This window comes from Podarcis raffonei, chromosome 7, assembly GCF_027172205.1.
Source record: "Podarcis raffonei isolate rPodRaf1 chromosome 7, rPodRaf1.pri, whole genome shotgun sequence".
Taxonomy (NCBI): domain Eukaryota; kingdom Metazoa; phylum Chordata; class Lepidosauria; order Squamata; family Lacertidae; genus Podarcis; species Podarcis raffonei.
In genome coordinates this window covers 11,293,495-11,313,895 of record NC_070608.1, presented here as the reverse complement: position 1 = coordinate 11,313,895, position 20,401 = coordinate 11,293,495, and the positions used below count along the sequence as shown (strand labels likewise).

The 20,401-nt window shown below is 43.2% G+C and overlaps 1 protein-coding gene across 5 annotated transcripts in view; it reads left to right on the top strand.

Annotated features, from left to right (window-relative positions):
* EFR3A (EFR3 homolog A) overlaps window positions 1-20,401 on the top strand; it is an 87,740-nt gene that overhangs the window by 54,991 nt on the left and 12,348 nt on the right. For all 5 annotated transcript variants that reach the window (XM_053395295.1, XM_053395294.1, XM_053395291.1 and 2 more), the window contains exons 13-18: window positions 6,530-6,581; window positions 7,299-7,471; window positions 11,415-11,490; window positions 13,388-13,549; window positions 14,322-14,453; window positions 19,341-19,408. In XM_053395295.1, coding sequence (XP_053251270.1) covers window positions 6,530-6,581; window positions 7,299-7,471; window positions 11,415-11,490; window positions 13,388-13,549; window positions 14,322-14,453; window positions 19,341-19,408 — 663 coding nt within the window. The remainder of the gene's footprint in view (window positions 1-6,529; window positions 6,582-7,298; window positions 7,472-11,414; window positions 11,491-13,387; window positions 13,550-14,321; window positions 14,454-19,340; window positions 19,409-20,401) is intronic.

Sequence of the window (20,401 nt, the reverse complement as noted above, 5' to 3'; positions counted from 1 at the left end):
GAACCATTGATGAGCACCCTTTGGGTTCGGTCAGTCAGCCAGTTACAAATCCACTGAGTGGTAGCATAGTCAAGACCGCATTTTACCAGCTTCTTTACAAGAATATCATGGGGCACCTTGTCAAATGCCTTGCTGAAATCAAGGTAGGCTACATCCACTGCGTTCCCTTCATCTACCAGGCTTGTAATTCTGTCAAAAAACGAGATCAGGTTAGTCTGACATGACTTATTTTTCAGAAATCCATGCTGACTATTGGTGATCACAGCATTCCTTTCTAGGTGCTCACAGACTGTTTGCTTAATGATCTGCTCCAGAATCTTCCCTGGTATTGATGTCAGACTGACTGGGCGGTAATTATTTGGGTCCTCTCTTTTCCCCTTTTTGAAAATAGGGACAACATTTGCCCTCCTCCAGTCTGCCGGGACTTCGCCTGTTCTCCAGGAATTCTCAAAGATGACTGCCAGTGGTTCTGAAATCACATCTGCCAGTTCTTTTAATACTCTTGGATGCAGTTCATCTGGCCCTGGAGACTTGAATACATCTAGACTAGCCAAGTATTCTTGTACTATCTCCTTAGTTATTCTGGGCTGTGTTTCCTCTGCTGAATCATTTGCTCCAAATTCTTCAGGTCGGGCATTGTTTTCTTTATCGGAGAAGACTGAGGCAAAGAAGGCATTGAGGAGTTCAGCCCTTTCTGTGTCCCCTGTTTGCATTTCACCATCTTCTCCTCTGAGTGACCCCACTGTTTCTTTGTTCTTCCTTTTGCTACGAACGTACCCATAAAAGCCTTTTTTGTTGCTTTTAACCTCTCTAGCAAGCCTGAGTTCATTCTGTGCTTTAGCTTTTCTGACTTTGTGTCTACACGTGCTGGCTATTTGTTTGAATTCCTCTTTGGTGGTTTCCCCCCTTTTCCATTTTTTGTACACATCCTTTTTTAATCTTAACTCAGTTAAAAGTTCTTTAGATAGCCACCCTGGCTTCTTTAGGCACCTTCCATGTTTCCGTCTCATTGGTATTGCCTGAAGTTGTGCTTTTACTATCTCCCTCTTAACAAACTCCCAGCCATCATGAACTCCCTTTCCTTTTAGTATTACTGTCCATGGGATCTCACCAAGCACTTCCCTAAGTTTTATGAAGTCGGCTTTCTTAAAGTCGAGAAATTGAGTCCTAGTATGCTTGGCTGCTCCTTTCCGCTGTATAGTAAACTTCAGAAGAGCATGATCACTCGCGCCTAATGATCCTTCCACTTCTACCCCACTAACCAGGTCATCAACATTGGTTAGGACCAGATCTAAAATGGCTGTTCCTCTTGTTGCTTCTCCCACTTTCTGGACAATGAAGTTGTCTGCAAGGCCAGTGAGGAATCTGTTTGACCTTATGCTCTTGGCTGAGTTTGACATCCAACAAATATCCGGGTAATTGAAGTCCCCCATTACTACTATCTCCCTTCCTTTTGCATGCTTGGCCATCTGTTCCAGGAAGGCATCATCTATGTCCTCCGTTTGGCTTGGGGATCTATAGTAAACTCCCACAGTGAGGTCACTGTTATTCTTCTCTCCCTTAATTTTGACCCAAATGCTCTCACTTTGGCTTTGAGGTTCTAAATCTTGGATCTCTTCACAGGTATACACATCCCTGACATATAACGCCACTCCTCCTCCTTTCTTGTCTGGTCTGTTTCTCTGAAATAGATTGTATCCCTCCATTATTACATTCCAATCGTGGGACTTATCCCACCAGGTTTCAGTGATTCCTATTATGTCATATTTAGTTTGCTGTACCAAGAGCTCAAGCTCATCTTGTTTATTTCCCATGCTTTGCGCATTAGTGTACAGACATTGAAGTCCATTAATCATTCCCCCGTGTCTCTTATTTAAGGATTTTTTCCTCCCACCACTAGGTCTGCGTGCTGTTTGCTCCATTCGGTCTATGACATTTGGATGATCATCTTCATCAATTGATAGACTCCTACCTTCAGGAGCACTGTCTCCCTCCCCCACATTAGTCAGTTTAAAGCCCTCCTGATGAGGTTTCTGAGATTTTTTGCAAAAACATTCCTCCCAACCGTTGTGAGGTGCAGCCCATCGCTTGCCAGAAGTCCATCTTCAAGAAACTGCATTCCGTGATCTAAGAATCCAAACCGTTCCTGTTTACACCATTTGCGAAGCCAGTTGTTCACTTCCACTATTTTTCCCTCTCTCCCTGGGCCACGTCGTTCAACTGGGAGGACAGATGAGATGACAATTTGTGCAGTTCGAAAGCACGTCAAAGTGCAAGGAGATAAATAGGTACTGCTCTGGCGGGAAGGGAAACAGCATTTCTGTGCGCTGCTCTCGTTCGCCAGAAGCGGCTTAGTCATGCTGGCCACATGACCCGGAAGCTGTACCCCGGCTCCCTCGGCCAGTAAAACGAGATGAGCGCCGCAACCCCAAAGTTGTCCGCGACTAGACCTAATAGTCAGGGGTCCCTTTACCTTTACCTTAAGCTGCACCAATGCAAAAGTATGTAAGAACATAAGCCCTGCTGAATCAGAACAAGGGCCCATGTAGCCCAACATCCTGTTCTGGCCAACCAGATCCCTGTGGGAAGCCCGCAAACAGAAGCAGAGCACAAGAGCCCCCTCCCCACCTGCAGTTCCCAGGTACTGGTATTGAGAGGCATACTGCCTCTATCTGTATAGGTAGAACTTAGCCAACATGGTTAGTGTAGCCTTATCTTCCACAAATTTGTCTAATCCTCTTTTGAAGCCAGCCAAGTTGGTGGTCATCACTACCTCCTGTGAGATTGAATTCCACAGTTCAGCTGTGCATCATGTGAAGAAGTACTTCCTTTTATCGGTCCTGAATCTTCCAACATTCAACTTCATTGGATTTTTCTGAGTTCTGGTATAATGAGAGAAGGAACAAAACATTTCTCTATCTAGTTTATCCTCTTGCACGCTCTTACAGGTTGTAAACCTTATCTAGTCAGCTACAGCTGGTGAGAATCTCTTTCTTGGTTGTTTTATTTTTTTTTCCTTTTATGCCACAACTAACTGACATAGTTGCAGGCTACTAAGACTTTGTTGTTGTTGTTGTTTAGTCATTTAGTCATGCCTGACTCTTCGTGACCCGATGGACCAGAGCATGCCAGGCACTCCTGTCCTCCACTGTCTCCCGCAGTTTGGTCAAACTCATGCTAGTAGCTTCGAGAACACTGTCCAACCATCTCGTCCTCTGTCGTCCCCTTCTCCTTGTGCCCTCCATCTTTCCCAACATCAGAGTCTTTTCCAGGGAGTCTTCTCTTCTCATGAGGTGGCCAAAGTATTGGAGTCTCAGCTTCAGGATCTGTCCTTCCAGTGAGTACTCAGGGCTGATTTCCTTCAGAATGGATCGGTTTGATCTTCTTGTAGTCCATGGGACGCTCAAGAGTCTCCTCCAGCACCAAGACTAAGACTATTCAAGACCTAATAGCTTCTGTAGATTTCTTTGCAAGATTCTAATAAAAGAGCCATTATTTCCAACATCTACCTTTTGCATCTTGCCAGTCTCATTGGTGTTTGCCATCAGCTGTTTAAGATAAGTTTGCAAGTGTGTTTTGAGAGATGTTTTTTATTATTGATCAAGAATACTTTGTTTTGTTTTACAGCATGATTAGGGGGAAATCGTTTTTTCTTGTTTTGCACTTGAATTTATTGGCTCACTGGGTCCTTTCCAGTCCTGTGTTGCTATGTTGAGCTTTCCGATCACCTAACAAATTAATTTCCCTCTCCAATAATTGCTGAGGGAGCCGTCCAGCCATATAGAATGTGGTTAACTGGAAACACCTTCGGCTTTCTATAAAACTAAAAGTTCTGACCAGTGTGGCAGAAGGCTGCCTATTTTGGCCTCGATTGATTCTGTAGGCTTCTGAGAAATGCTTTCTAGAGGAGAATGGTGCTGATAAATGGGCTTCTGGTGGAAATGAATAATTCAGAATCATTCGGCTTCATTCTCTGCTCATCGATTTTCAGACGGGGAGTCACAAAGCAGTGAACTTATGCCACTCGGGATGGTTCTTGTTGTGATGGGGATTTTATTCCTCCGTAAATTCAAATCATCAATATATAGTTATATTTTATTCATTGCTTTTCTAAAGAAACCACCAGACTCCAATGGCTTTTTATTTTTCAGTTTTAATTAGGCATATCAGCCTCTAGAACTCTTTATCGGTCTGGTTATTTTCTGTGCTGCATACAAAGGAGCAGACCTCTCTTAGTCCTCTTGGCAATTTTTTTATTTGAATGAGGCTAGCCAATGATGCATAATATACTAGTGTGCAGCATCTTAAAAAGCAGAGACATCACCTTGCCAACAAAGGTCCGTATAGTTAAGGTCATGGTTTTCCCAGTAGTGATGTATGGAAGTGAGAGCTGGACCATAAAGAAGGCTGGTCGACGAAGAATTGATGCTTTTGAATTATGGTGCTGGAGGAGACTCTTGAGAGTCCCATGGACTGCAAGAAGATCAAACCGATCCATTCTGAAGGAAATCAGCCCTGAGTGCTCACTGGAAGGACAGATCCTGAAGCTGAGGCTCCAGTACTTTGGCCACCTCATGAGAAGAGAAGACTCCCTGGAAAAGACCCTGATGTTGGGAAAGATGGAGGGCACAAGGAGAAGGGGACGACAGAGAACGAGATGGTAGGACAGTGTTCTCGAAGCTACCACCATGAGTTTGACCAAACTGCGGGAGGTGGTGGAAGACAGAAGTGCCTGGCGTGCTCTGGTCCATGGGGTCACGAAGAGTCGGACACGACTAAACAACTCAACAACAACAACAACATACTAGTGTGCAACTGAGGACTGTCCAGATAGCAGTTGTTCTCCCCAACCCTCTACCCCATAGTTTCATGCTGCAGAGAGAAGCAATAAGTGGTCCGAAGCAAATTGTGCTCCGCTGTTCACTACTTCTGATTCTGCAGTGCCATTCTGGTTTTGCTAATCCATCTCAGGTCTGAGAGTTCATCATCAGAATCATTAGTGTTGTCCTCTTGCTTCAGGGTGTCACCCACCTTGAACTTACGTGATGCCCCCTCTGAACCCCCCAAAATAATACCGTTCTTTTGGATGGGACCTAAATAGAGCATCAACAGTTTCAAAGGACATGGGGATATTTTGAGCATTCAAAGGGTCTCTTGTCTTCTACTTCAACCTTTAAGGAAGGAGGTCAGCAGCAGCAGGTCTCTTCAAAGCCAGAAAAGTCTGACAGGTGTCTCTTCCTTCCTGGTAGCCAAAATTAATGGGCCCTGCCAACATAGTGACACTACAGTGGTACCTTGGGTTACATACACTTTAGGTTACAGACTCCGCTAACCCAGAAATAGTGCTTCAGGTTAAAAACTTTGCTTCAGGATGAGAACAGAAATCGTGCCCCGGCAGCACGGCGGCAGCAGGAGGCCCCATTAGCTAAAGTGGTGCTTCAGGTTAAGAACAGTTTCAGGTTACGAACGGACCTTCGGAACGAATTAAGTACTTAACCTGAGGTACCACTGTACTGGTCTTTTTTTCCACTTGGGAACACGAGATGTATATAAGATGAATCTCAACTTGGGAGTTAGGCGGGATATAAATACATCAAATGTTGGATCAATCCATCAACCTCCGATGGATGTTTAAGAAGGATTGGGTCCTGCATCACTTTCGCTGCGTGTGTCGGCCTAGCATATTGGTAGCAGATATATATACAGTGGTACCTCGGCTTACAAACACCTCAGGTTACAAACACTTTGGGTTACAGACTCCGCTAACCCAGAAGTAGTACCTCGGGTTAAGAACTTTACCTCAGGATGAGAACAGAAATTGTGCACCAGTGGCGCAGCAGCAGCAGGAGGCCCCATTAGTTAAAGTGGTATCTCAGGTTAAGAATGGTGTCAGGTTAAGAACGGACCTCTGGAACGAATTAAGTTCGTAACCAGAGATACGACTGTACAGACATTCACCACTGCCATGGTCAAGGCATGCTTAGAGTCCAGCAAGAGTCCAAGACTCTGCTTCTCTCACCGCAACCATTCCACAGCTATTCCTGGCTGTTGCTTTAGAATTGCTAGATACCGCCACCGAGGCAAGTGTGGAAACACAGAACACTGTCTTTCCATCTCTTTACACCGAGGCTGTTCCACTGCTGGCTGCTCAGCTCGCAAATCACTGGTTGTGCGTTGGCTGGGAAACAAACCCAGGTCAACTGCTTGGAAGGCAGTTATGCTCACCCCTTCAGCCTTCAGAGTTTTCGTTTGAATATGAATGACCTAGGCATCACTTCTGCTGGTCAGTGTGGATTTTAACTAAATTCCAACAATTTACAGCATTTTGCTCCTTGGGCCACATGGATTCTTCCAGCTTTTGCTTCTCTTCTGAAGCTTACTATTCCAGCTTGCCATTTTATCTTAACATTTTATCATGTTCTGCATCCCACCACCAACACCTATGAAAGTTCTTACTGTTTATCTTTTTAAGAGAGAGAGAGAAGTGTTGATTCAAATTAACTTTGGTTTTCCCCTCCATTTCCTTTAGGGATTTGGGAACCAGGCGAATTCAAATTATGTTGCTAAGATCGTTGCTGATGGTAAGTAATGAAGGAAATTCACATGATGGCTTTTATATCCTTATTTCAAAAGTTCCATTTTACAGCATGGCTAAGCAGGCAGAATAGCCACTTCTTTAAACTCAAAGCAAAAGTAAAGGAGAGTGGTGTTTTCCATAGGGCTAGTCTACATTTGCAAATACCTTTGCAAATTACTTGTCTGGTTATCTATGAGACTGAGAAATGCTGAGAGTTGAGTAGGCAGGAAAGTTGTTGTAAATTGGTTCTTCCTTTCTTTTTTGGTTTCCACTGATGTTCTACTAGAGATTACATCAATGTTTACTGCTTGTAAACAGTTCTGCCAACCACTCTCTAAAGGAGTCATTGCAGGGGCAGCCAACATGGCCGCTTCGACAGGAAGCTCACTTTGGGTCTAGTCTACCTCACAAAAAACACTGTGAGAATAAAATGAACTGAGAGAGAATCATGTGTACAGCCCTGAGCCCCTTGAAGGAAAAGCATGATAAAAACCTACTTAAAACAAAAGAACTACATGGATTTTTGGTGGGTTTCTTTTTTTGCTGTTGAATGGGCTCAGCTTTCCCTTGTGCTGTTTGTGCAGCTGAATGGACACAGCTCCAGCCTGCTCAATTTGTTCAGTTAAATGGGCACAGCTTTTGTACCCAGCTTTTGGCTGTGTGATTTGGCTGAATCATTTCTTTGGTGACTTCTCTTTACCTTTTCTTTGATGCTCACCAGGTCACAACAGGATACAGTGCCAAGACCATTTCTGCTGCCCTGCCCGCTCCTTTTCTGGATCCTTTGCTCTCTCCTTCACTCATGGATGACTCTGAACTCAGACAGCTGGTCCTGGAAATACTGCACAACGTTATTGATCGGCACGACAACCGAGTGAAGCTCAGAGGGATAAGGTTAATGCTCGAGTCTGACAGGGTCTCAGTTGAGTCCCTGTGCAACAGTAGCTCATGCCAGTGTACCATGGGAATCTCAGATGTAGATGCTGAAATTAGTGGCATACACAAAGAGATTAATCCATCTCTGCCAAAACTCCCATTAACTATGTTCCTTCTGCAGTTTGTGCACTCTTATAAAAGCAGCGGGGAAGAAGTTTGTTTGGTCTGTATTTTGATGCAAACCTATCTAATTTGCAGTTGCGTGGCAAGTCCCCTCCCCCCCTAGTGAAATGAAGACACTGGACACATTATTTAATGTTAATGGGCGAAAAAGGCCACAACTTTATTGATTACAGGAATTGAAAGGTATTGGCCTTAGGCATTGGCTCCTATCGACTACCCGGCATGGGGACCGGGAAGGGTTAACCACCAGCCGGGGGAGTCCTGCTGAAGTACGCCAACTAGGATCCCCCGGGTGTTACCGCTCGGGGGCGTGCCTTAGGCCCACACCTTCATAGGCTTCGGACAGGGCAACGCCCCCCGGAGTCCTCTACCGGACTACCATTTTCCTTGGGGAAGGTGATGGCACTTCCTTCCCCCCTTCATTTGCAATTACCCCTGCCAATGCCTAACCGCCAATACCGCGAAAGTTGTGATGTTTGCTACGAAGTAGGCGAAAAAACCAAAGGCAGGAAATTTGCCAAGTGGAAAAATTCCTACCAGGCCCCTTGCGGCAACCAACCCAAAGTCCATAGCAAGGTCAAGGCTAGCTAACCTGAGGGTGGGAGGGATGGGAAACCGCAACAGCTGGGACAGGGAAAAGAGGGCGGTCCCCGGGCGCACCGGCCTTAAATGCGCTAGGCCACGCCTCCCCGGCCCTCCGATTGGCTGGCCGGGTTGGAGACGCGCCCGGGGATTCCCCTGCTCTCACGGGGGCTAAGAGCCAGCCCCCGCGAGCTTGGGAAGGGGTGGGCCCACAACCCCTCCTCCTCTCCAGCTTGGAAGTGGCTTTCTCAGGTCAGGAAGTGAACCAAAACACAACTGTCCTTCGAAATCTCCATTTCTCCAAACAATTGTGGTGCAACTCCCCAACCAAGATGTGTGCACACACTAGTGTAAATTACATACAAAACTACTATATTATATTGGGCAAAATTCCTGGGTAACTACCTGAATTTTTGTGTGGAATATTTAAAGGGAGGGAAATCACAAATGAATGCAGAAATGGGGCGAAGTCACTTAAGATTTGAGAAAATAAGAAACAGAGATTGGCAGATGCACCCATCCCTACCCAGAGATAGGCAGGGCTTTAGAGCACAGTAGTGTGGATCAGGGGACGCAGGTGGCGCTGTGGGTTAAACCACAGAGCCTAGGACTTGCTAATCAGAAGGTCGGCGGTTCAAATCCCCGCAACGGGGTGAGCTCCTGTTGCTCAGTCCCAGCTCCTGCCAACCTAGCAGTTCAAAAGCACATCAAAGTTCAAGTAGATAAATAGGTACTGCTCCGGCGGGAAGGTAAACGGCGTTTCCGTGTGCTGCTCTGGTTCGCCAGAAGTGGCTTAGTCATGCTGGCCACATGACCCGGAAGCTGTACGCTGGCTCCCTCGGCCAATAAAGCGAGATGAGCGCCGCAACCCCAGAGTCGGTCACGACTGGACCTAATGGTCTGGGGTCCCTTTACCTTTAGTGTGGATCAAAGTCCATCCATCCTGCTATAAATCTGCCCCTCATCCTGCTTCACTTTTGCTCCTCTTGTTGTTGTCTTCTAAGGAAAGGAGTAAAAGGTGGAGAGGGACCAAACATTGTCCATGTCAGATTGTCAGGTGGGTGGTCCGGCCCAAAACAGATAAACATTAATGTTGATCAGGTCCTTGGAGGCCTTCAGGCCTGGTGCATGGCATTTATGACATTTCTATGGTCTTGGGACCCAGTCCAGCCCAGATTAATTTTCTAGGTGTCCAGAAGACAATCACTATGGATTGTTTCCAAAGTATGTTGAGAGAGTGGTGGCTGTTTCCAGGAATGCCAGGAGAGCTGCACCTAGCTGAGCCCTAGGAATATAGCCCATCACACTTGCCACCATTTGCCTTGTCCTGAAAGACCTACATTGGCTCCCAGTACATTTCCGAGCACAATTCAAAGTGTTGGTGGTGACCTTTAAAGCCCTAAATGGCCTCAGCTCAGTATACCTCAAGGAGCATCTCCACCCCCATCGTTAAGACACTGAGGTCCAGCTCCGAGGGCCTTCTGGCAGTTCCCTCCCTGCGAGAAGTGAGGTTACAGGGAACCAGGCAGAGGGCCTTCTCAGTAGTTGTACCCGCCCTGTGGAATGCCCTCCCATCAGATGTCAAGGAAATAAACAACTATCTGACTTTTAGAAGGCATCTGAAGGCAGTCCTGTTTAGGGAAGTTTTTAATGTTTAATGTTTTATTGCAATAATAATAATAATAATAATAATAATAATAATAATAATAATATTCTGTTGGGAGCCGCCCAGAGTGGCTGGGGAAACCCAGCCAGATGGGCAGGGTATAAATTATTATTATTATTATTAGTAGTAGTAGTAGTAGTAGTAGTAGTAGTAATAGTAGTATCTCGTGGGGAAATGCTAAGCTGGATCCAAGGGTGCACTTCCATATGTGGGGCGCCAAAGCTAAAAGTGAGTGCAGCCCCATGCCCTTCTCTTTCTCCTTGGAGACAGACCCATTCAAATGAATGGACTTAAATGTGTCATGCCCAGTGATGTTGGTGGGTCCTCTCTGTGCTTGACTTATTTGGATCCAGCCCCCTTTCCACTCTCTCCTTTGTTTTTTCCTTGTGGTCATCCACATGAAATCGAGCCCAGGGCCCCAGTTTGGCCTGTCCATGCATTAAAGACTGTACAGATTAAATGAGACTAAATCCATAGATATTCTTCCACTCGTGTCGCCTCTTCTGCAAGCAGAAGCCCAAGAACTTCTCTAGAACCCTGCAGGAATTCTAGTGCAAATGTTCGTGTTACAGTTTTTTTCCTGCTTATGGTGGTTCTTTGGATTCATTCCTCTAGCAATAGATGTGGTAGCCCAGGCTATTTGTACTTTTGTTCAGAGCTCTGGTTTCCACATCTAACCTCCTGAAGGCAGACAATTAATAATGTACTACCAGCCTCAAACCTAGAATTGTTTGGGTACTTTAAGAAACCAAGGAAATCAGTGCAGTTTTGAAGGGTTCGGTCCACCATCTTGATTGAAAATGGTGTCTGGTTGTATCCAGTCATCGATGAAAACCTGCTCCTTGATCTCAGGAACCGTCATGCAAAATTTGGTCTCAATATCATAGCTGTCAACTTTTCCATTTTCTTGCGAGGAATCCTATTCGGAATAAGGGAATTTCCCTTAAAAAGAGGGAAACGTTGACAGCTATGCTCAATATCTTAAGAGGTGTCCAGCTTTGTAAGTGAACAAGTTTTGAAAATATATCGCAAATAAGAAAAAACTACAGTAACAAATTATGTTTTCCAACTGTGATCAATAGATGCCATTTTTCTTCTGTTTTCCATGTTCCATTTTGTCAGTGAAGAGAGGAAAAGTGCAGGAATGTAACAGCTGAATGTTTTTGATGCAACAATTGATGATTTTGTTATCCAGGTGCCCTGCCTTGAATGTTAAGTAGCTCTTCCAAATTACTCCTGGTTTAATTAAGCTTGTAATTATATTTTTGTTTTATACAAAACATAAAATGGACTATTCCTGTACTGACTCATAATCACTTATGATTCCCCCCTTCTTTGAATAGGAAATCTATTGTCATTGCAAAATGTGGGTGTAATTAAAATGGAGATGACTTCGAAAATGCCTGGATAAATTAAATACTTTTCACAGCATGATTCCGAGTGTCCCCATCGCTGAGAAGTAATTTGCTTGCAAATTATAATTATTAATGCTGTTTTGAGAAAGTAACATACTGGTTTGTGTCTGCGCAGAATAATACCTGATGTTTCGGATCTAAAGATAAAACGGGACAAAATTTCAAGGCAAGATGCGAATTTCATCAAAAAGGTAATAATATCATTAAAGATCAAACCAATTGTTAGAAGAAAGAGATGTTGCATACTGTTAGGTAAGGGATATAGGCACTCACTGCTCTGTGGGTAGAACTGTGATTTCAGTGTAGAAGGACCCAGAATTTGTTTTTGGCATCTCCTCTAAATGCAAAGTCTGGTAACAGAGCTGTGCTTCTTCCAGGCAGAGTTGACAATTATGGGCTAGATCAGGGGTCAGTAAACATTTTCAGCAGGGGGCTGGTCCACTGTCCCTCAGACCTTGTGGGGGGCTGGACTATATGGGGGGGCAATGAATGAATTCCTATGCCCCAGAAATAACCCAGAGATGCATTTTAAATAAAACCACACATTCTACTCATGTAAAAACACCAGGCAGGCCCCAGAAATAACTCAGAGATGCATTTTATATAAAAGCACACATTCTACTCATGTAAAAACACGCTGATTCCTGGACCGTCTGTGGGCCAGATTTAGAAGGCGACTGGGCTGGATACGGCCCCCAGGCCTTAGTTTGCCTACCCATGGGCTAGATGAAGATAAGATGAGCCCTGCTGGGTCAGACCAAAGGCTCAGCTGGTTAGCATCCTGTTCTCTTGGTGGTCTACCATGAGAAGCTGCCTTGAGTCCCAGTCTGGGGAAAAGGCAAGCTAGAAATAAATATAACAATATTATTATCATCACCTACAACTCCCATCAACCTTGACATTTGGCTCCGCTGGCTGGGACTGATGGGAGTCGCGTTCCAAAATATCTGGAGGGCCACTTGATTGAAGAGGCAGCTCTGGCTTTGGTAGAAGCCAATACCTGTATTGTGAATGTGCACCAAGTATTACCTAGTTCAGTGGCTCCAAAAAACCTGACATACGAACATAAGGAGAGCCTGCAGTATCAGGTCAATGGCCCATCTAGTCCAGCATGCTGTTCTTACAGTGGCCAGCCAGATACCTGTGGGAAACCAACAAGCAGAACATAAGCACAAGAGCCCTCTCCCCTCTCATGGTTTTCAGCAATTAGTATTTGGAAGCATTGCTGGCTAGAACTGTCAAGGCAGAGGATAGCCGTCATGACTAGCAGCCATTGATGGCCACCTCCTCCATGAATTTGCCAATTCTCTGTCAAAGCCACCCAACTTGATGGCCATCACAGCCTCCTGGAGGAGCAAGTTCCATAGTTTGACTATGCATAAAGAAGTCATTTCTTTTATCCTAAATCTTGCGGACTGTCTCGCCAGAGTGGTGCATGCTCTGGTTATCTCCCGCTTGGACTACTGCAATGCACTCTACGTGGGGCTACCTTTGAAGGTGACTCGGAAACTACAACTAATCCAGAATGCGGCAGCTAGACTGGTGACTGGGGGCGGCCGCCGAGACCATATAACACCGGTCTTGAAAGACCTACATTGGCTCCCAGTACGTTTCCGAGCACAATTCAAAGTGTTGGTGCTGACCTTTAAAGCCCTAAACAGCCTCGGTCCAGTATACCTGAAGGAGCGTCTCCACCCCCATCATTCTGCCCAGACGCTGAGGTCCAGCGCTGAGGGCCTTCTGGTGGTTCCCTCATTGCGAGAAGCAAAGCTACAGGGAACCAGGCAGAGGGCCTTCTCGGTAGTGGCGCCCGCCCTGTGGAACGCCCTTCCAGCAGATGTCAAAGCGATAAACAACTACCTGACATTCAGAAGACATCTTAAGGCAGCCCTGTTCAGGGAAGTTTTTAACGTGTGATATTTTACTGTATTTTTGGTTTTTATGGAAGCCGCCCAGAGTGGCTGGGGAGGTCCAGCCAGATGGGCGGGGTATAAATAATAAATTATTATTATTATTATTATTATTATTATTATTATTATTATTATTGCAATGAAAACCTTAATCAAGACTCCTCTCTGCTCTCTCTAGCATGGGCAGCAGCTGTATAGGCATGTCTACTTAGGATGTAAGGAAGAGGACAATGTCCAGAAGAACTTTGAGCTTCTCTACACAACGCTGGCTCTCATGACAATTGAACTAGCCAACGAAGAAGTGGTCATTGACCTCATCAGAGTCGCTATCGCCTTGCAGGTAGGGCTTTCAAAGTGCATCTGGGCGGCTTTGTTGATATCATGTCTAAAGATTGGAATCTGTATTTCTGATCGAGAACGGTGCGCTTATTTTGTACGCTTCGAATCTACCTGCTGCATCATTTTCCACCTTGAGAATCTCACCTTCTTTTTGTACATGCTGTGGTTTCAAAATAAAACTTAGTTAAAGTGTAGAGCAGCCTCAGAAATGGGAAGGGGGCAGTAGAGTGTTCCCAGTGTTCATGGGATGGATGGGCAGTGGGCTTTTCTGATACCTGTCCATCCCAGTTGTTGCATTCTAGGATCCTACCTGCCTATTGTTCTAGGATCCAAGCTTAGTACATAACATTTTCATTGCTTCTTTTCTTTCTAAGGTTGGATTCTATTGCTATTCTATTCTATTGTTTTTCACTGACTACCCCACCCCTACCCCCAGCTACCTGAACAAAGCTCCTGAATGAATGACGGTCCATGGGCTGCAGTTTGGGAACCCTTGCTCCAACACACTGTCAGATCATAACTACCCATGTCCTGAAAAACTGTTTTAAGGTGTGTTGTGCACTGCACAAGCTATTAAGACTAGTTTGTCCTGCAAAATAAATAAATAAATAAAACTTGAACTGACTTCTCCACTCAAAAGACTTAACACTGACCTGGGACAGGGGTAAAAACTGTTTTAACCTTCCTGGCTCTTAGTCTTTTCACCCATATGAAAAAAATATGACCAATGCCAGTCTTGAATGAGGTTCCCTCTTCCCTTCCTTTCATTGTAGGACATTGCAATCCTTAACGAAGACAACTTGCCCATGTTCCATCGCTGTAGTGTGATGGCAGTGGTAGCTGCATACCTCAACTTCCTAAGCCAGATGATCGCTGTTCCTGCTTTTTGCCAACATGTTACTAAGGTGCTGTATCGCTTCTGATTTTCGCGGGTGTGCCTTGCATTGATACACTAGCAGAACTGCCCTCCCGGCTTGGCTAAATCAAGAGCCCAAAGCAAATTTGGGTTGGGGGTTACTTGTGGTAATATGTATGGACTGCAGAGACAGACCGCTGTGAGTGACAGCAGGCATGGGCTGGGGCTTAAAGGAAGCAGGCTTATCCTTTAAACATGTCGTCTACACTTGCAATGCATATTTATTTATTTGCAAACATATACATTTTATTATTATTTTTTTATAATAATATTTTATTAAGTTTAACAATAGAAAAAAAAACAGCCAAACAAAGAACAGTGGAAACACAGGGGAAATATGAAACACAACAATACAAAATTTCACAATACAAAAATACAAACATTTAACCTAACATGGGGGGGGGGAATCAATAGACACACAAAAATGAGAAAAACACAAATCACTCTTTTCTAGTTGCTCATCTTTGATTAACTTATTTTCCTGACTTCCTCACGCCTCCCTTTTTTGTATCCCTTTTTGACAGTTAGTTCAGCAAATTCATATCCTACTACTTTATCCTTAATTATTTTACCTCCCAAATTTATAATTTATAATTTTTATCTATCTTGTTGCTAGAACCCCTTCATTTTATTTCAATGTCATCAGCATTCATACATTTTACAATGCTTCTGTAAATAAATTTTAAATTTCCTCCAATCTTCTTCCACCGACTCTTCTCCCTGGTCTCGGATTCTGCCAGTCATCTCAGCCATTTCCATATAGTCAATTACTTGCATCTGCCATTCTTCCAAGGTGGGTAAATCTTGTGTCTTCCAATGCTTTGTGATGAGTATTCTTGCTGCTGCTGTAGCGTACATAAAGAAAGTTCTATCCTTCTTTGACACCAATTGGCCAACTATGCCCAGGAGAAAGGCCTCTGGTTTCTTCACGAAAGTATACTTAAATACCTTTTTTCATTTCATTATAAATCATCCCCCAGAAAGCCTTAATCCTCGGGCACGTCCACCAAAGGTGAAAGAATGTACCTTCAATTTCTTTACATTTCCAACATTTATTATCGGGCAAATGGTAAATTTTTGCAAGCTTGACTGGGGTCATGTACCACCTGTACATCATTTTCATAATATTCTTTCTTAGGGCATTACATGCCGTAAATTTAATCCCAGTGGTCCACAACTGCTCCCAGTCCGCAAACATAATGTTATATCCTATATCTTGTGCCCATTTAATCATAGCAGATTTTACCGTTTCTTCCTCAGTACTCCATTTCAACAGCAAATTATACATTCTTGATAATATCTTAGCATTGGGTTCTAACAATTCTGTTTCTAATTTTGATTTTTCCACCTGGAAACCAATTTTTTTGTCTTGATTATAAACCTCTCTTATTTGAAAATAATGTAACCAGTCTCGCACCTTCCCTTTAAGCTTCTCATAACTCTGCAATTTCAGCTTGTCACCTTCCTGTTCCAAAATTTCACAATACTTTGGCCATTTGGCCTCCATATTAAGTTTTTTCATAGCTTTCGCTTCCATAGGTGATAACCACCTTGGGGTTTTATTCTCCAGAAAATCTTTGTATCTTATCCAAACATTGAATAGTGCTTTCCTGACAATATGGTTTTTAAATGCTTTATGCGCTTTAACCTTGCCATACCACAAATATGCATACCACCCAAATACATTATCATAACCTTCAAGATCTAAAATGTCAGGGTTCTCAAGAAGTAGTCATTCCTTCAACCAGCAAAAAGCTGCTGATTCATAATAAAGTTTAAGGTCCGGCAGGGCAAACCCCCCTCTGTCTTTAGCATCAGTAAGTATCTTAAATTTTATTCTGGGCTTTTTGCCCTGCCAGACAAATCTAGAAATGTCTCTTTGCCACCTCTTGAAACAGTCCATCTTGTCAATAATTTGCAATGATTGAAACAAAAACAGCATTCTCAGCAGTACATTCATCTTAATAACAGCAATTCGACCAAGCAAGGAAAGCTTCAGATTCGACCAAATTTCTAAGTCTTTCTTCACTTCTGACCAACATTTCTCATAATTATCTTTAAATAAATTCGCGTTCTTAGCAGTCATATTCACCCCCAGGTATTTTACCTTCTTTACTAATGTTAAATCTGTCTCTTTCTGAAACCTCTCTCTCTCAATCGGCGTCAAATTTTTCTCCAAAACCTTAGTTTTTAACTTTTTTAGCTTAAAGCCTGCCACTTGACCAAACTCCTGGATTAATTCTAGAACCCTCTTGGTACTAGATACTGGCTCCTGTAGTGTCAATACAAGATCATCTGCAAAGGCTTTAAGTTTATATTGTTTAGCTCCGACCTGAATACCTTGAATCAGCTGGTCCCTTCTGATCATATTTAGCAAAACCTCCAGGACCGAAATAAAAAGCAGTGGGGAAATTGGGCAGCCGTGTCGTGTCCCTTTCTCAATTTTAAATTCTTCTGTCACTATGTTGTTAACTATCAGTTTGGCCTTTTGTTCAGAATAAATCGCACCTATACCATTTTCAAAGTTTTGTCCAACCCCCATCCCCTGAAGATTTTTCTTCATAAAACTCCAAGAAGTGTTGTCAAAGGCTTTCTCCGCATCTACAAATATCAAAACTGCTTTTGTATTGATATTCACTTGTTGCTTTTCCAAGATATTAATTACATTCCTCATATTATCAGATAAATGTCTACCAGGGAGAAAGCCAGCCTGGTCTTTATGTATCATCTCTGCTAATACTTTTTTAAGTCTTTTGGCCAAAATGTCTGCAAAAATTTTGTAATCCACATTAAGCAAGGATATGGGGCGGTAATTCTTAAGTTGTGTCTTCTCAGACTCAGTTTTAGGTATAAGTGTGATGTAAGCTTCTTTCCACGACTCCGGCGCCTTTTTCCCCTCCATAATTTTGTTGCAAACCTCCTTTAGTGGTTGAATCAAATAGTCTTTCAAAGTTCTATAGTATTTGGAGGTTAATCCATCAGGCCCTGGAGATTTTCCCAGTTGCATACTCTGTATGGCACCTTCAACCTCTTGTTCCGATATTTTGTAGTTCAACAATAATTTATTTTCTTGGGAGATTTTTTGTAATCCATTGGTTTTCAAAAATTGATCAATTTTAGTCTCTGTCTGTGGCCCTTGTGTATAAAGTTGTTTAAAATATCTCTGGAAGCAGTTTCTGATCTCCTGTGGGTTTTGTATATTCTTTCCATTCACTTCAAGATTAGTCACAGTATTTAACTTATGTCTTTTCTTCAACTGCCATGCTAGCAGTTTCCCACATTTATTAGCAGATTCAAAGGTCTTCTGTCTCATCTGTTTAATTTTCCATTCTATCTCCTGATTTGTCATTTTCATATATTGTACTTGGTAAAACTTAATCTCTCTCAAGATTTCCTGTGACTTTGGTTTAGCTCTAAGCTTCTTCTCTCCTTCTTTTATTTTTTCCAGGATCTTTCCCTTTTTCTCATCTTGCGTTCTGCTGAATCAAGAATCCTCTCATTACGGCTTTACTTGCGTCCCAGATTACCCTTTTTTCCACTGATGTCTTCAAATTTATCTCAAAATAGTCTTTCATAATTTTTTGGGCCTTCCTAATGATTTCTGGATCTCTGAACAAGGTGTCATTCATCCTCCATCTGAAGGAACCAGTCAGTGTTAGTTTCATTTCCAGTTTCACAGGGTTATGGTCAGAGCAGATTTTTGGGCAAATTTCTGCCTTTCGGATCTTTGGAGCCATTCCTCTAGTTATCCAGATTTGGTCAATTCTTGTCCAGGTCTTTTTGGCTTCAGAAAAGAAGGTCCCTTCTTTACCTAGGGGGTTCTTTGTTCTCCAAGTATCAATTAAGTCCATATTGTCTGTCATTTCAAAGAAAGATTTCGGTAGTCTTCCATCTTTTGTTATTACTTGTCTTTCTGACTTGTCCATGTTTGTCGATACTACTCCATTCATATCTCCAAGCATAATGATGTTATAGTCCATAAAGTTCAACAACGTCTCATGCAGTTTCTTAAAAAATTCTGATTTCCCCTCATTTGGTGTATAAACACCTACTATCAAGAGTCTCTCTCCTTGGGATTGTATTTCAATTGCCACAAATCTTCCTTGTTCACCTTTGAAGATAAATTTTGGTGATAAACTTTCTTTCGCATAGATCACAACTCCTCTCTTCTTAACTTTGTCTGATGAAATAAATTCTTGACCCAATCTTTTATTAATCAATACTTTCCTGTGTATTCTAGTCACATGGGTTTCTTGCAGGCAAATCAAGTCCAAATTTTCTTTTTTCAACAAATGAAAGATTCTTTTCCTCTTGTCAGGGGAATTCAGGCCCCAGATGTTCCAACTTAGTACTTGCAGAGACATTGTGTGGTTATTCTGTTGTCCCTCCAACTGCTCCCGACAGTTGTTCTTGATCAGTGGGTGGTATTACTTTCTCTGTTTTCTCCAATCCTGATGGTGGCTTCCCTATGTCCAGGACTCCTGGTCTTGATGTCTTCGGCTCTTTTTCTGCCTCTTTTTGTAGATCTTCCTCGTGGTAATTCAGAAATCTCACTTTGTCTTCCTCTGATCTTATCTTCACTTTTTTCCCTTTGTAATTAAAGGACAGGCCCTGGGGGAACTCCCACCTGAAAATAATGCTGTTTCTTCTTAACAGATGGACTAGGTCTCCGTAGCTAGCTCTCAGGTCCAATAGGTGTTTTGGTATATCTTTAAAAATTTCAATTCTCGAATCCTCTATCTCCAGTGGATTCTTGTAATGGAGGCTCAGTATTTTGTCTCTCTCTTCTTCTCTCTTTTAAACATATACATTTTAACATAGAATGCAAAGTGAGAAAATCGTCAAACACTGTCTTGTTTTTCTGCTCGTGTTGCAGGTCATTGAAACCAGACATGTAGAAGCACCCTATTTTTTACCAGAAACAATTTTCAGAGAGAAGTGCAAGTATGTGAAATTTTAAACAACTCGTAAAACATGAGAACCAGTAATGTTTTTGACTTAAGGACTGTGAAAGACCATCTCTGTTGCTGGCATGTCTAGTTAAAGGGCAGTGAGGACAGATCTTCTGCCCAAGACCCTGGAGAGCCTCTGAAACTCAGAGTAGACAGTACTGGGCTGGGTGGACAAAACAGAATCATAGAACTGTAGAGTTGGAAAGGACTGTGAGGGTCATCTAGTCCAACCTCCTGCAGTGCATGAATCTTTTGCCCAATGTGGGGCTTGAACTCATGGCCCGGAGATTAAGTGCCTCATGCTCTACCAACTGAGCCATCCTCAAAACCTATTTGGTGTTTTGCAACTCTCTGACTAGTTGCAGGACCTTAGCCAGACCTAGCAGAGTAAACGCAGAATCCATGGAAGCAATTGGCGACTTGGCTGCAGGCAGGATGGACGAAGCAGAAACCAGGTGTTTATTATATAAAGTGGACTATTTACAGGAACAGAACAGAACACAGATCTTTAGCTAACTCTCTCATACCCAACTCACAACTCTCAACCTCCAACTCCTACACTCAACCTCGTACTAACACACATTCCAGTTAGTAGGCCATTAATCATTATTCCCGTGAGAGAGCTTGACCAATCATAGAGCTGTCTCCATGCCTCTGTATCACCAGGCAGACTTACTCCTTCACATTGCCTTTTGGCTGTCTGCCAAACCCTAATTGACTCTGTGTGAGTAGCTGCACGTATTCAGATTCCCAACACTGTGTTCCCCAGGCTTTAATGCAAGAGTGGGGGAGCTTTCTCAATCCCTTCTGAGCAATCTCTTGGAACCAGATTCCAGTGTCAGGCAGAACCAGAGGCAAAAGTGTGCAGAGTAATCAATGCAAATCTTACCTTTGTGCAATAGTTTAGTTGACGCACACATGCACCCTGCTCTGCTCTGTATCCTCCATTCAGACAAGCAAGAGACATTATCAGAATTCAAAGACA